This window comes from Lepus europaeus, chromosome 13 (assembly GCF_033115175.1).
Source record: "Lepus europaeus isolate LE1 chromosome 13, mLepTim1.pri, whole genome shotgun sequence".
Classification (NCBI taxonomy): Eukaryota; Metazoa; Chordata; class Mammalia; order Lagomorpha; family Leporidae; genus Lepus; species Lepus europaeus.
In genome coordinates, this window is record NC_084839.1 from 88,112,343 (window position 1) to 88,128,527 (window position 16,185).

The 16,185-nt window shown below is 40.0% G+C and overlaps 1 protein-coding gene across 4 annotated transcripts in view; it reads right to left on the minus strand.

Annotated features, from left to right (window-relative positions):
* Positions 1–16,185, minus strand: part of TSGA10 (testis specific 10) — a 132,313-nt gene that overhangs the window by 11,932 nt on the left and 104,196 nt on the right. For all 4 annotated transcript variants that reach the window (XM_062208772.1, XM_062208771.1, XM_062208770.1 and 1 more), the window contains one exon: positions 10,441–10,650. In XM_062208772.1, coding sequence (XP_062064756.1) covers positions 10,441–10,650 — 210 coding nt within the window. The remainder of the gene's footprint in view (positions 1–10,440; positions 10,651–16,185) is intronic.

The following is a 16,185-nucleotide window of genomic DNA, read 5'->3' on the forward strand; positions in this document are numbered from 1 at the left end:
TAGAACCCAGTGTACCGGCGACGCAGGTGGAGGATTAGCCTAGTGAGCCGCGGCGCCGGCCTCTGCTATCTTCTATGTCTTTCCTTATGCTATCTTGGTTAGCATAATTTTGCAGCCAGGTTTGAAATCAGGAAATGTGAGTCTCCTGACTTTGTGCTTCTTTTTAAAGATTGTTTTGGTATTCTGGGTCATTTGCATTTCCATATGAATTTTAGACCACCTTATCAATTTCACAACAGTGGACTCTGAGAGGCATTTTATTAAATTTGTAGATGAATCTGGGGAGTATTGTCATCTTAATCATGAAAATTGTTCTGACACATTAACATAGGATATCTTTCCATTTATATGAGGGTCCTTTAACACATTCATGAAAAAATGGAATTAAAAATATGAAGGGGAGGTGGTGTTATGGTGTAGTGGGTTAAGCCACCACCAGCATCCCATATGGGTGCTGGTTCAAGTCCCAGTTACTCCACTTCTGATCCAGCTCACTGCCAATATGCCTGGGAAAGCAGTGGAAAATGGCCCAAGTGCTTGGGCCCCTGTACCCACAGAGACCCAGAAGAAGCTCCTGGCTCCTGGCTTCGGACTGCTCCAGCTGTGGCCATTGTGGCCATCGTGCAGTGAACCAGTGGATGGAGGATCTCTCTGTCTCTCCCTCTCTCTCTAACTCTTTCCAAATAAAATAAATAAATCTTTAAAAAATATGAAGGGGTAGGCATTTGGTTTAGCAGGTAAGCCATCAGTTAGGACATCCGTGTCTGACATAGGAGAACCCGGATCAAATCTCTGGCTCTGGCTCCTGATTCTAGCTTTCTACTAAACTAGCTCCTGGGAAGAAGTAGTGATGGCTCAACTAGTTGAATTCTACTTGCATTTGTCCCCTGCCCCCAGCTCTTGTGGGAATTTGAGGGGTAAACCAGCAAATAGGAGTTCAATGTTTCTCTCTACCTCAAGAAATAATTTTCTTTTAAAGTACAGGTTTATTTTAGTGTACAAAAGTTTTGCATGGGAGCTGGCACTGTGGCATAGTAGGCTAAGCCTCCGCCTGCAGTGCTGACATCCCATATGGGTGCTGGTTCGTGTCCCAGCTGCTCCACTTGCAATCTAGCTCTCTGCTAGTAGCCTGGGAAATCAGTAGAAGATGGCTCAAGTGCTTGGACCCCTGTACCTGCATGGGACACCCAGAAGAAGCTCCTGGTTCCTGGCTTTGGATTGCCCTGGCTCCAACCACTGTGGACATTAGGGGAGTGAACCAAAAGATGGAAGACCTTTCTTTCTATCTCTCCCTCTCAAATAAAATCTTTACAAAAAGCTTTTCATAATATGTAGAAAATGGTTAAGATGTGTATTATAAAAAATTAAGCATTGATTGCAAAAATTCTTATTTGCCAAAATATATTCATATTTTTCATTCCATTTTTTTTTTTTTTTGACAGGCAGAGTGGACAGTGAAAGAGAGAGAGAGACAGAGAGAAAGGTCTTCCTTTTTGCTGTTGGTTCACCCTCCAATGGCCGCCGCGGCCGGCGCACCGTGCTGATCTGAAGGCAGGAGCCAGGTGCTTCTCCTGGTCTCCCATGGGGTGCAGGGCCCAAGCACTTGGGCCATCCTCCACTGCACTCCCTGGCCACAGCAGAGAGCTGGCTTGGAAGAGGGGCAACCGGGACAGGATCGGTGTCCCGACCGGGACTAGAACCCCGTGTGCCGGCGCCACAAGGCGGAGGATTAGCCTATTGAGCCGCGGCGCCGGCCTTTCATTCCATTTTTTATGAACTTTTTGAAGTACCTGCATATGGGTGTTCTTTAATTTCTTTTGACAATATTTTGTAGTTTCTGTAAGTTTTGTACTTATTTTGTTATGTTTATTCCTAAGTATGTTGTCCTCTTCTGACGCTACCCTGTTTGGTGCAATTCTATTTGATAGCTTTCTTCATCAACTGGATGGAATTGTAATTCAAGACCCTGGTTCAAAGGCTGTTTGGATTTTTCCTTCTTCTGTGAATGTATTCTAATTGAATGTGTTGTGCAATTTCCATATACTTGTGAATTTCCCAAGTTTTCTTTCTACTAATTTCTAACAATTGCACTGTGGTGGAAGAAAATACTTAGATTTCAATCCTTTTGAATCTATTGAGGCTTGTTTTATCGTCTTTTCTGGAGTATCTTCCATATACAATTGAGAAGATTGTTCTACTTACTGGCAGAGTGCTTTACAGATTTGTTAAGCTGGTGTGGATGGATTAGTTAATTAACTTGACAGAATCTATTCACAATGTAAACATAAATCAAAGTATTACAGGGCAGGCATCTAGCATGGCAGTTAAGATGCCACACTGGCAGGGGATGGTGGTGCAGCAGGTTAAGACCCTGTTTATGATGCCGGCATCCCATATCAGAGTGCTTGTTCAAGTCCCGGCTATGCCGCTTCCAATTCAGCTTCCTACTAATGTATTTGGGAAGGCAGTAAAAGATGGCCCAAGTATTTGAGTCCCTCTCATGTATGTGGGAAATCAAATTAAGAGTTCTTGGCTCCTGGCTTTGGCTCTGCCAAGTCCTGGTAGTTGTGGGCATTTGAGGAGTAAATCAGTGGATGGAAAAATCTTTTTGAGGTCTCTCCCTCTCTCTGCCACTCTGCTTCTCAGATAAATAAACAAATCTTTTTTTTTTTTTTTGACAGGCAGAGTGGACAGTGAGAGAGAGAGAGAGACAGAGAGAAAGGTCTTCCTTTTTGCTGTTGGTTCATCCTCCAATGGCCGCCGCGGCCGGCGCACCGTGCTGATCTGAAGGCAGGGGCCAGGTGCTTCTCCTGGTCTCCCATGGGGTGCAGGGCCCAAGCACTTGGGCCATCCTCCACTGCACTCCCTGGCCATAGCAGAGAGCTGGCTTGGAAGAGGGGCAACCAGGACAGAATCCGGTGCCCCGACTGGCACTAGAACCTGGTGTGCTGGCGCCGCTAGGCGGAGGATTAGCCTGTTGAGCCACGGCGCTGGCCAAATAAACAAATCTTTAAAAAAAAAAAAAAAAAAACCAAGCCACGTGTGGAGTGGGCATTGTGATGCACCGGATGAAGCCATCATTTGGAACATGTGCATTCCATACTGAGTGTCTAGGACTGAGTCCCACCTCTGTTTTCTGATCCAGTTTCTGCTAATTGGGCCTAGGAGGCAGCAGATGATGAGTATTTGAATCCCTGCTTCCCAAGCTGGAGACCTGGATAGAGTACCTGGAGCCTGGCTTCAGCTTGGCACAGCCCTGACTGTTGCAAGCATTTGGGGAAGGAACCAGCAGGTGGAAGATCTCTCTCTCTTTAAAAAGATGCCACATGGTACTTCCACATTCCATAGGAAAGTGCCTAGATTTGAGTCCCAGCTCCACTCCTGATTCCAGCTTCCTGCTGATGCACACCCTGGGAGGCAGCACACGTAATCATCCTTACTGGAGACCCAAATTGAGTTCCTGGCTCTGACTTCAGCCTGTCCTTGCCCTGGTTGTTGTGTACATTTGGAAAGTGAACCAGTAGACAAGAAATCTTTCTCTCCCCCACTTCTCCTTTTCAAATAAAATATATAAGTATTTTAAGATCACAATTACTTTTAATTAAAAATAAAAGGCAGGGGAACAGCACTCTGGCATAGCAGATATACATCAATTCATCTTATAATCCAAAGTCGGTACCTTGTGACCACTACTTTCTCTCTTCTTCTATCCTACAGACCCTGGTCACCACCATTCTACTCTCTGAAAAACTTATGCTAGCAGGCATAGTTTTGAGACAAATCTCTTTGTCTTGCTCTGTCCCTAAGAGGGCTCCTCTCAGCTGTCTCTGTCTGCAGTTCTCTATTAAACTTATAAGAGGTTTATTGTTTCATTTCTTATTATCACAAACCTACTAGTTTCCTCTTAAGTACTACTTTCTGAAAATTCTATGTCTATGCTAAAATTTTCATTTATGGGACTCCTATGAATATAATACAAAATGTGATACAAGCTTTATGCAACAAAATATTTTCCATCTTGTTTTATGTACAAATAAGAAGCATGAAAACATTTATGCAAAAATGGCAAAAAGTAGGACAATCAGTACTAATATACTATTATTGCAAACATGCAATAAAATTAAAAAAATCTGCACAGGGAAAGAAAAGAGCAAGAAATGTAACAAAATGCCTACAGCAATAGAAAGACCCTCATTCTAGTTTTAGGTTCTGAAATCTCCTGTAACCTAAGATGATGATTATAATTTTTAAAATCCTTTGCTTCATTCAAAAAATACATGTATGTCTCCAAAGCATTTTTCAAATTTTCATAAGGAAATCAGTGGTAAGTGTTAATTAAAGGATGTTAAAGGAAGAATATTTGGAACTCATGATGTCAAAATTCTCTTGAGGAGAGTTAGTTAATTAAGCATATGAATTATATTTATGATTTTAAAGATAGAAAACTAACACATGGGTGAATTTTGAACTTGCATGTATATTACATCCCAATAAATATATTTTTAAAAAGAAAATCAAACAGTTATGACTAAAAACATTTCTAGAGTTCCTTATGTTATTGTATTAAATCATTATGAATGAAGACAGAAATTTAGATCTTTTGTCCTTAATTTTTCCTTTCTCAATTAGAATTATTGGAGTGGTTCCAGGGATGAAAAGCTGGACCCATGTTCAAAAATCAATCGATGTAACCTATCATATCAACATGCTAAAGAAGAAAAATCATATGATCATGTCAATATGTGTAGAAAAAGTACTTAACAAAAATTCAAAAGCCATCAATGATAAAATCTTTAAGAAATACAGGGATAGAGAAGAACACCCTCAACTTGATAAAAAGCAACTACACATCACTACAGACATGAGTATACTAATTAAATGACACTGAAAATTGTCCCCTTATACTGGAAAGAAGGCAACAGGTTCACTTTTTTTTTTTTTAACCACTATTATTCAACCTAGTACTAAAACACTCAACAGCATACAAAGATAAGAACAAGCAAACAGGGACTGGCACTGTGGCACAGCGGGTAAAGCTGCTGCCTTCAGTGCCAGCATCCCATTTGAGTGCCGGTTCAAGTCCCTGGTGCTCCACTTCCAATCTAGCTCTCTGCTATGGCCTGGGAAAGCAGTAGAAGATGGCCCAAGTCCTTGGCTCCCTGCACCCATGTGAGAGACCTGGAAGAAGCTCCAGGCTCCTGACTTTGGATCGGCCCAGCTCCAGCCATTGTGGCCATTTGGGGAGTGAATCAGCGGATGGAAAACCTCTCTCTCTCTCTCTCTCTGTCTGTAACTTTATATCTCAAATAAATAATTAAATCTTTGAAAAAAAAATAACAAGCATATAGATTGGAACAGAATAACAGGGTTGTCTACAGAGAAAAAAACCCAAGAAATCTGCATAAAACTTGTAGATCTAGTGAGTTTGGCAAGATCACAGGATATAATATAAACATTCAAAATTTGATAGTATTTCTATATTCTGGCAATGAACACACTGACAGTAGGATTAAAGCTAGAATACCATTTAAAATAACTCAAAAAAGAAGAAATACATTTCATTTTGTTGGTGTAAATTTCATAAAACAAGTACAGAACCAGCATGCTGAAAGTTATACAAGGTTATTACAAGAACTTGGCTGGCACCGTGACTCACTAGGCTAATCCTCCATCTGCGACACCAGCACTCCGGATTCTAGTCCCGGTTGAGGCGCCGGTTCTGTCCCGGTTGCTCCTCTTCCAGTCCAGCTCTCTGCTGTGGCCCAAGGGCAGTGGAGGATGGCCCAAGTGCTTGGGCCCTGCACCCGCATGGGAGACCAGGAGGAAGCACCTGGCTCCTGGCTTTGGATCAGCGCAGCGCACCAGCTGTAGCGGCCATTTGGGGGGTGAACCAACAGAAGGAAGACCTTTCTCTCTCTGTCTATCTCTCTCTCTCACTGTCTAACTCTGCCTGTCAAAAAAAAAAAATAAACAAAAAAAAAATAAACAAAAAACACCTAAAATATAAGAACTCAAAGAACATCTAAATAAGGGGCTGGTGCTCTAACACTGCAGGTAAAGCCACCACTTGCAGTGCTGGCATCCCATATGGGCACTGGGTTGAGACCTGGCTGTTCCATTTCTTATCCAGCTCTCTGCTATGGCCTGGGAAAGCAGCAGAAGACGGTCCAAGTCCTTGGGCCCCTGCACCCATGTGGGAGACCTGGAAGAAGCTCCTGGCTCCTGGCTTCAGATTGGCCCAGCTCCAGCTACTGCAGCCATTTGGGGAGTGAATCAGAGGGTGGAAAATCTCTTTCTCTCTCTGCCTCTTCCTCTCTGTAACTCTGCCTTTCAAATGAATGAATAGATCTTTTTTAAAAAAAGAAAATGAAAATCTAAATAAAATATAACTTATTCATGGATTAGAAACCTCAGCATGGTAAATATGTCAAGTCTCTCCACATTGTTTCAAAGGTTTAATGCAATTCTTATTTTAAAAACCTCAGCAAGATTTTCTGTAGAAAATCTGTGTGTGTGTGTGTATTTTTTCTTTCTAAAATTTAAGTGTGGACAGGGATAGAAATTAGAATAGCTAAAACAATTCTGAAAGAGAAGAATGAAGTGATTAGACTGGAATTAAAGATTTATTCTAAAACTACAATAATCAAGACTGTGTGGTATTGGTGGGAAGACAGACACACAGGTCAATATAAAAGAACAGGAAACCAAGAAACAGTATCATAAGAATTTGCTGAACTTATTTTTCACAAAGGTACAAAATCAATTTAAAGACGGAAAGACAGCTTTTTCAACAAGTGGTATCTGAGCAAATGGATAACCAAAGGCAAAAAAAAAAAAAAAAAAATGAACTTTGGCCTAAACCTCACTCCTTATGAAGAAATTAACTCAAAAGGAATGATGGAATAAAAATAGAACTATAGGGGCCAGCATTGTGACACAGCAGATAAAGCTACTACCCACAATGCCAGCATCCCATACGGTGCCAATTAGTTTTCCGGAGCCGTCACTTCCCATCCAGCTCTGGGCTCAGGAACTTGGGAAAAGCACTGGAAGACTGCCCAGTGCTTGGCCTCCTGCATCCATGTGAGAGACCGGAATAAAGTTCCTGGCTCCTGGCTTTGGCCTGGCCCAGCTCTGGCCACTGTGGCCATTTGGGGAGTGAACCAGTAGATGAAAGATCTCTCTCTCTCTCTTTAACTCTGTAATTCTGTAACTCTGTAACTCTCTCTCTCTCTCTCTGTGACTCTCTCTCTCTCTCTAACTTTGCCTTTCATATAAATAAGTAAATAAATATCTTAAAAAACAGAATTGCAGCTAAAAGTATGATCCATAAAAGGAAAATTAATATATTAGAATTAATCAAAATTTGAAACTTCTGATCTGAGAAAGATCTTGTTAAAAGAATAGAAGCTATAAGCTACAAAAGTGAGAAGATATATTTTCAAACCACAAATCTAATAAAGGACTGGTATCTAGAATAAAGAACTCTATAGTGAAAACGTTAAAGAAGCAAACAATCCAATGAGAACATGAACAAAATACATAAGGAGACATTTCACCAAAGATTGACAATTGGTAAAAACCACAAAAAAAATAATTTCAGCATCAATAGTCATTAGGAAAATGTATATTAAAACCATCATGATTAGTACTATATACATATCAGAATGGTTAAAATGAAAAAAAAAAAAACAGAATACCAAATGCTGACAAGGATCTCGAAAAACTTGATTACTTACACACTGTTGGTGGGGATGCAAATTGGTATAGACACTCAGGAAAACAGTTATGTACTTCCTAGAAAAACTAATCATGAAACACATGATACCAAAACCATGCTCCTAGCCATCTACAGAGAACTGAAGACCTACACTCATACAAAAACCTGTACACAAGTGTTAGCAGTACCCTTATTGGTTATGCTACAAAACTGAAAAAAAAAAAAGCCACAGATGTTCTTCAAAGGGTGAATGGTTAAACAAACTGTATTATACAAATAGCATGGAGTACTACTCAGCAATAAAAAGGAATGGACTATGTCAGAAAAAAAACCTGGATGAATCTCTAGAGAATTATGCTGAGTGAAAAAAAAATCCAATCCCAAAGGGTTACATATTGTATGATTCCATTTATATAACATCCTTGAACTGACAAAATTACAGAATTGGAGAACAGATTAATGATGTTCTACATCTTACTCGCATCAATGTTCCTATCCTGGTTTTGGTGTTAGACTGTATCACCATCAGTGGGAACCAAGTAAAGGCTACACAAGATGTATCTGTTTTATTTCTTAAATAGGATGCAAATCTACCATTACCTTGAAGTCAAAAGTTTAATTCAGAAAAAAAATTAGTGCTTCCCATACGCATATAGTAAAGCTAAAGAAACAGAAAAGTAAATAGGATGGTTCTAGCACCTAAGATTGCAGCTAATTGAGGACATAAAAACATATACACAAATAACTAAATTCCAAGACAAGAAAGGATTAATATAAGGAATATTTTGAAGTACTATGGAAATAAATAAACTATGAAACATGGATTAAAAAAATTTCAAACACTTTTAAAATTAGTATAAATTGTCAAGCTTTATATATAGTTATGTTAAAGACAATGACTTTAAAACCTTAAGAATATTAGAATATACCCTACCTGGTCATGGTGTATTGTCTGTACCAGCTTTGGTATGATAGCTTCTGGTATTACACCTTTATATTGCTTTAGTTATTATAACAACATGTGATACTTTACTAATTTGAAAACATCAAGTAAAAAACAAGGAAATATTGTTTGGTTTTTAGAGTGAACATTTTAATGAGTCACTTACATCACTAAAACATTCTTACTGAAATAAAAAATAATTCAAGGAAGGATCTGAGAAATTTGGCATATACCACTTCATTAAAACATTAATCATGGAATCTTACAGAAACAAACCAGACATGTTATTCTCAAATGCATCATCAAACAATAGACTAACAAAATTAGAAATCTGATAAGGTTTGGTAACAACAGAAAACTAAATAATATCAAAATTTGCTGATATTTTAATTACACTGTATGTATATCCACCTCTCTAGCCATGTTCTCCCATGCATGCCACAGTTGCCGTTATAAATTACTTATCATTCACTCAAGAACAAACATACATATCCATGTTTGCCTAAATTGTTGTTCCCCTTGAATAGGATGCCTCATGCCTAGAGTTCAGTAGTACCTCTTTGAGACCTTCTCCCTGATACCCCTAAACTGAACAGGAATTTCTTCTATAAAACCTTAAGTATCTCTTGTTAGTAGAACATTCATCTCTAAATAGTTGTATGTCAATGCTGAGAGATCCTTGAGGACAGCAGTCTGTATTTTTGTGAATACTAAGTCAGGCACAAAGTAGATATGATCAATTGAATTACAGCTGAAAAGAACTCAGCCAGTTAGTAAATAAAGCTAGCTTTTAAAAGAATACCAGGGGCTGGCTCTGTGGCACAATGGGTTAAAGCCCTGGCCTGCAGTGCCAGCATCCCATATAGGCATTGGTTCTAGTCCCAGATGCCCCACTTCTGATTCAGCTCTGCTGTGGCCTGGGAAGCCAGTGGAAGATGGCAGAAATCCTTGGGCCCCCGCACCCACGTGGGAGACCCAGAAGAAGCTCTAGGCTCCTGGCTTTGGATCGGCTTAGCTCTGGCTGTTGCAGTCACTTGAGGAGTGAACCAACAGATAGAAGACCTCTCTCTCTCTGGCTCTACCTCTCTCTGTAACGCTTTCACATTAAAAATGGGGCTATGCTGTGGCATAGCGGGATACACTGCCACTTGTAGCACAGTCTTCCATATGGGCGCTGGTTTGAGTCTCAGCTGCTTCACTTCTGATCCAGCTCCCTGCTAATGTACCTGGGAAAGCAGAGAGGACGGCCCAAGTGATTGGTCCCCTGCACCCACGTGGAAGACCTGGAAGAATCTCCCAGCTCCTGTTTTAGCTTGGCTCCTACTTCAGCCTGGCCCAGCCTTGGCCTTTGTGGTCATTTAGGGAGTGAAACAGCAGATGAAGACTTACTCTCTTTCTCTCTCTCTCTAACTCTACCTTTCAAATGAAACAAAATATAAATCTTACAAAAAAAAGAATATCACTAAGGTTATAATTCAGCTGAATTAACCTCAACTTCATGGTTCTTTGCTGATTGTGATGTCAATGTTTCCTGTAATTATTCTGGCTGAAAGTAAATGTAAGAATTACATGTTCAGAGGAAAACTTCCTGTTATATTTTTGGATTGCTTGCAAGATAGCTGTCATAAATTAATTTTTGGACTTAAAAAATAAAATCTAAAGTTGAAATACATGACTTGATGCAATATTTTATTTTAAAAAGGAACTTTTCTCTAAAATTATAGTAACTTTATAGAAATAGCCATTTTAAAAGACTTTTTAAAAATATTTTACATACCATTTCTATTTCTTGGTCTTTAGCAACCAGCTGTCGATTAAGAAGTTCTTTGCTAGAGTCAAGTTTAATACAGAGTTCCCTTGTGGAAGACAAATCTGCCAGGGCAGATACTTTTTCAAACTGAACTTTCTGAAGCTCCTCTTCCATCTTTACAACTGACTTATGTAAGGTTGAAATCTGGGACTTGTAAGATCTTTCGGCATTTAGGTGCTGCAAGGACAAGATTTTATGGACATGTATTTAAAAACTTGAAATAAACCACAACATGGAAAAAAAAGTAGGGTAAATCTTAATGAGAATATACTTAGACTATAAGAAGCTTTAGATGGTACAGGTGGCTCAAAACACTCTGGGAAAGATACATTCCAGCCTCAAATTTATTTCAATAAAATTCATGAGTAGTAAGGTAGTCAAATGATAATTCTTTTAAATGTATGTAGGAAAAAACCTTTTCTATTTCAAATACGTTTAATTTAAAATTCTATCTATACTTGCTACAATTTCAATGATTCTATAATACAAATGTTGCTATTGTTGCTAAAGAGAAAATGTTAGCCATTGTTTTGTTCACAACATCTCTTTTTCAATTTTTGATTGGTATATTGACATCAATCATAATATCATAAGATGAGATCCATAAATTCTCTAGCACTTCATTAATACGTTAATAGAGAAAAAACTCTGAACAAGTATAAATTAGACACGCATACAGTCATGAGAAATATAAGCATTTTAAAAAACCATGAGATTCAAGCTACATAAATGTTTTCAAATGTTCAAGGTGACTCCACTCCTCCCCTTTTCAAGAAAAATGTCATATGTAAGCGCACTGCCACCTACAGAGAAGTATTTGTTTGCTATAATGTGAAGATAACAGAACGGAGAGACAAAGACATTTATGTGCTTTTACAAGTGTAAAGCACCAAAAATTGCTATTAGTGGAAATTATGTGGCGACAATTCAGTCCTACCTTTCTCTGCCTTTCCTTCTCTTCCTTCCTCACTCATCTTTTTACTATACCAACCTTCTAACCATCCATCCACCCATCCATCTACCCACCTGTCCAATATTTCTTGCATATATTCTATGTTCTAGTCTCTGTGCCTCAACATACATTTAATGGTAAGCAAAATGGTCTCTGATCTCATGAAATCTCCAGACTACTGGGGAAGTCATGCGTCAATCAAATCAAGAGGCAGATGAACATAAACAAATACTAAGAAAATATTTTTGGAGGAAGAGTATATAAAAATGGAAATTGACCTAGACTGAGAGAGTCCAGGAAGTCAGGAAAGACTTTCTTGAGTAAAGCATACTTGAACCAAGAAGTGAACAGTATAGTAGAGATGAACTGTGCTGAGGAGGGAGCTTTTCATGTGGGAAGAATACTACACACAAAGGCACTGTGGCAACAAGAAGAACCACATGCTTTAATCAGAGAGAAGGCTAGTGTGTCTGGAGCTTAGAATGTGAAGAAAAAAAATGATATGATATACAGTTGCAAAGATGCAGAAAACGTACAGGACAAAGCCTAGTAACGCATGTTAAAATTTTGATCTTTATTTTGTTGGATTTTCCATGAACACCCACTAAAAGATTTTAAATAGGGAAGTGACTTGATGATGTTTGTGTTTTGAAACGATTACTCTAGGCCGGCACCGTGGCTCAATAGGCTAATCCTCTGCCTGTACGTTTTCTGCACTGCACTCCCTGGCCACAGCAGAGAGTTGGCCTGGAAGAGGGGCAACCGGGACAGGATCGGTGCCCCGACCGGGACTAGAACCGGTGTGCCGGCGCCGCAAGGCGGAGGATTAGCCTAGTGAGCCGCGGCGCTGGCCGCAAAAAATTAACTTCTAACCTAGAGTTCTTTACTCAGCAAAACCATAAGTAAACTCATTTTAAGAGGTTAAATAAACTGATTTTCAGAGAGAGATTGAGAATATTAATTCACAGATCTTTGCTAAAAGGAAGTAATTTGAGGAAAGGAAAGTGAAATTAGAGGGAAGAAACAGAATGCCGGAAGCAATGACGAGCAAAGACTGTATAAACATATGGATACAGATCAGCACTGACTGGAACACATTAGGATGCATTTGTGGGGGACATAAAAAAACAAAGTAGAACTAAAACAGCATACAACAGAGTGCTGTGCTCGTTATTCAAATAGTCTTGGTCCCTGTATTATTTAGAAAGAGTGTTGGAGATATCAGCAGTAGAATTTGCTACAAATATGCTTATTAAAATTTTAACTTCTAAAATAATAAGGAATAAGAACTTCAAAGTCAGTGAGCATTGGAGCAGAAAATGTATAAAGAAAAAAAGCACATAGGACAGAATAGAAAGAAGCATAATATCACGGTAAATAGAAAACACTAAGTGACTGGGTAATAATAAGTCTAAATATGATAGTAATATAAATAAATACAAGCAGATTAAACTTAGCAGTTAATAGAAGGACATTTAAATTTTTTAGATAAATCCATATGACATTTATCATTAGGGATAAACAGTTGACAATAAAAAGCATTTTTTAAAAGATACATCATACTTCTGCTTCAGGTCATGAGAGGGTAACTGGGACAGAATGTATCATCTCACTGGAAATAACTGGAAAACTGGTTTCAGGAGAGAGAGAGAGAGAGAGAGAGAGAGAGAGAGAGAGAAAGAGAGACAGAACAAGTGGTGCAAGATAGCCGTTGAAGAAGACACTATTCACACACTGAGCTACTTTCACAGAGACAAGGGCTAGAAACCACAGTTTGTTATAATAATAAGCAAAGACATACTGAAGAAAGAAGGAAGAAAGAGTTACATGTGTCACTCCTGTATCAGCTCCAAGGAGTACACAGACTAAGTCTCTGAACCCTCTTTCAGCAGGTGGACAAGAGACCACAGTAACCACCCCTTTCCTCCAACTTCCAGCAGACAGCAGAGCAAGACTCTGCCTGCTGTGAGTTCAGCAGAAAGTGAGTGCAGGACACTGCCTTGAACCTCAGTGCCAGTCCTGCTGCAATGAGACTCAGCACTATCTAAAGCTCAAAGGCCTGTATCCCCAGGACAGTGCTTACAAATGAAGATTCTAGATCTGCCCAGCATCAGCTAGAGACCTGCACTCAGGTGAGAGGGACTGGTTTGAGCCTGTACCACAGTTTTGTGCAGGCCTGACATGTACTTCCAAGACTGCTCAGGGCCTGGTGATGGCAAGATCCAGGTATCACACTGTAGTATCAGTCTAGGCAGCCAAGCACTGCCTCCAGCACCCACGCCCTCTCAGAAGGAGCCTCTGTACTAGCCCAGCATAAGATGAAGACCTATACCCTGGTGGCAACCCTCACCCAACCTTGGACAGACAACGAAGAGCAAGACTCCAGCTAGTGAGGAGTAGCACAGGAGCGTGTCTTAGAGTTCAATGTCAGGCTGGTAAAACCCAACCCTGGGAAGATTTAATGTTGCCATCTATAGGTCAGCGCCTACAAAACAACAGGCATGCAAAGGAACTTAGGAAACTGCATCTACAACTAGAATAAAAATCAGCCAACAGTAAACAGGTATAAAAAAATGACAAATGACGGCATGAGCAGAGAGAGTTTCAAAACAGCTATTATCTAGATAAAAGGAAGTTAAAGGTTTCTGAAATCAAATAAATTACCTTGTTTCTATAAATAACTAAAAATGGATGAAAAATAGAAGGAAAAGTCTGTTTTCAAATGGTGGGTAGCAGATGGTACAGAACTATGATACCTGAGTGAAGGAAAACCAGCAAGGGAACTCCTGGCTGCCACAGCATCTTGCCTAGACACAAATTCTAGATCATGAAGAAGGGACAATAAACCAAAATCAAGCCAAAGATCTCACTAAGTTTAAAAGAAAAGAGCAGGGCCCGGCACTGTGGTGTAATGGGTAAAGGCGCCATCTACAGTGCCGGCCTCCCATATGGGCCCTGGTTCAAGTCCTGGCTGCTCCACTTCTGATCCAGCTCTCTGCTATGGCCTGGGACAGCAGTAGAAGATAGCACAAGTGCTTGGGCTCCTATACCCACGTGGGAGACCAGGAAGAAGCTCCTGGCTCCTGGATTCAGATCCGCCCAGCTCTGGCCATTGCAGCTATTTGAGAAATGAACCAGAAGATGGAAGACTTTCTCTCTCTCTCTCTCTCTCTTCCTCCTCCTCCTCCTCTCTGCCTCTGCCTCTCTGTAACTCTGCCTTTAAATAAAATAAATAAATCTTAAAAAAGAAAAAAAGAAAAAGAGCAGAGCAGAATTTAGGGAAGGTGAAGTGGCTAGAATTTGTGGAGCAAAAATTGAAGAGAGGTAGAAGCTATGCAGAGAAAGAGTAACAGAAATCTGCACACATATAGGTGAAACTCTATGAGGCCAACAAAAACAACTTTCTAAGAACAGTTATCAAAAACAAAACAAACAAACAAAACAACAAAACCTGTAAGCCAAACAATTCCCACATTTGATACAGGCCCAGGAACTACTGAAGATCCCTTCAGCCACAATAAGGAGACACTGCACTGAACACACAAGGCATTCAAAAGAGACATAGGAAACATCAGACTTCACTAGCTGGGATACATTAGCCCTAGAAAAGAGAACTAAAAAACAATCCCAGAGTTGTAAAACATTCCTCCAAAGTATTAAATGGCCTGTAAGCAACTTAACAGTTTGGTCAAGATAAAACCTAATATTTTAAAAATCTAGCACTTAGCTGGCGCCGCGGCTCAGTAGGCTAATCCTCTGCCTGCGGCACCGGCAACCCGGGTTCTAGTTCCTGTTGGGGCACAGATTCTGTCCCGGTTGCTCCTCTTCCAGTCCAGCTCTCTGCTGTTGCCCGGGAGTGCAGCAGAGGATAGTCCAGGTGCTTGGGCCCTGCACCCACATGGGAGACCAGGAGAAGCACCTGGCTCCTGGCTTCGGATCAGCGCGGTGCGCTGGCCGAGGCACGCCAGCCACAGCAGCCATTGAGGGGTGAACCAATGGAAAAGGAAGACCTTTCTCTCTGTCTCTCTCTCTCACTGTCCACTCTGCCTGTCAAAATAATAATAATAATAATAATAATAATAATAATAAAATCTAGCACTCAATAATGTAAAACTAACAACATCTAAAACCCCACCTGAAACTAGTAGATGGGCTCAAATATAGAAATATCAGACTCGGGGCTGGCCCTGTGGTGCAGTGGGTTAAAGCCCTGGCCTGCAGCACTGGCATCCCATATGGGCGCCAGTTCTAGTTCAGGCTGCTCCACTTCCAATCCAGCGCTGTCTGCTATGGTCTGGGTAAGCAGTAGAAGATGGCCTAAGTCCTTGGACCCCTGCACTCACGTGGGAGACCTGGAGGAAGCTCCTGGCTCCTGGCTTCGGATCAGTGCAGCTCCAACCATTGCGGCCATCTGGGAAGTGAACCAGTGGATAGATGACCTCTCTCTCTCTCTCTTTCTGTCTCTACCTCTCTCTGTAACTATGTCTTTAAAATAAATAAATCTTTAAAAAAAAAAGAAATATAAAACTTATAATTGAGGAAAAAAGTCAATAGATTTAGAATCAGACATGGCAGATATGATGGAATTAGCAAACAGGATTAAAATAATTATTATAAATATACTCAGTATGTCCAAGGATTTAAAGAGAAAAATAAAAATGAGTGGTAAAAAATACTAAAAAGATCCAAAAGGAATTTTTGGTTTTGGGTTTTTTTTTTTAATTTAAAAAAAAATTTAAACTATTTATTTATTTTAGACT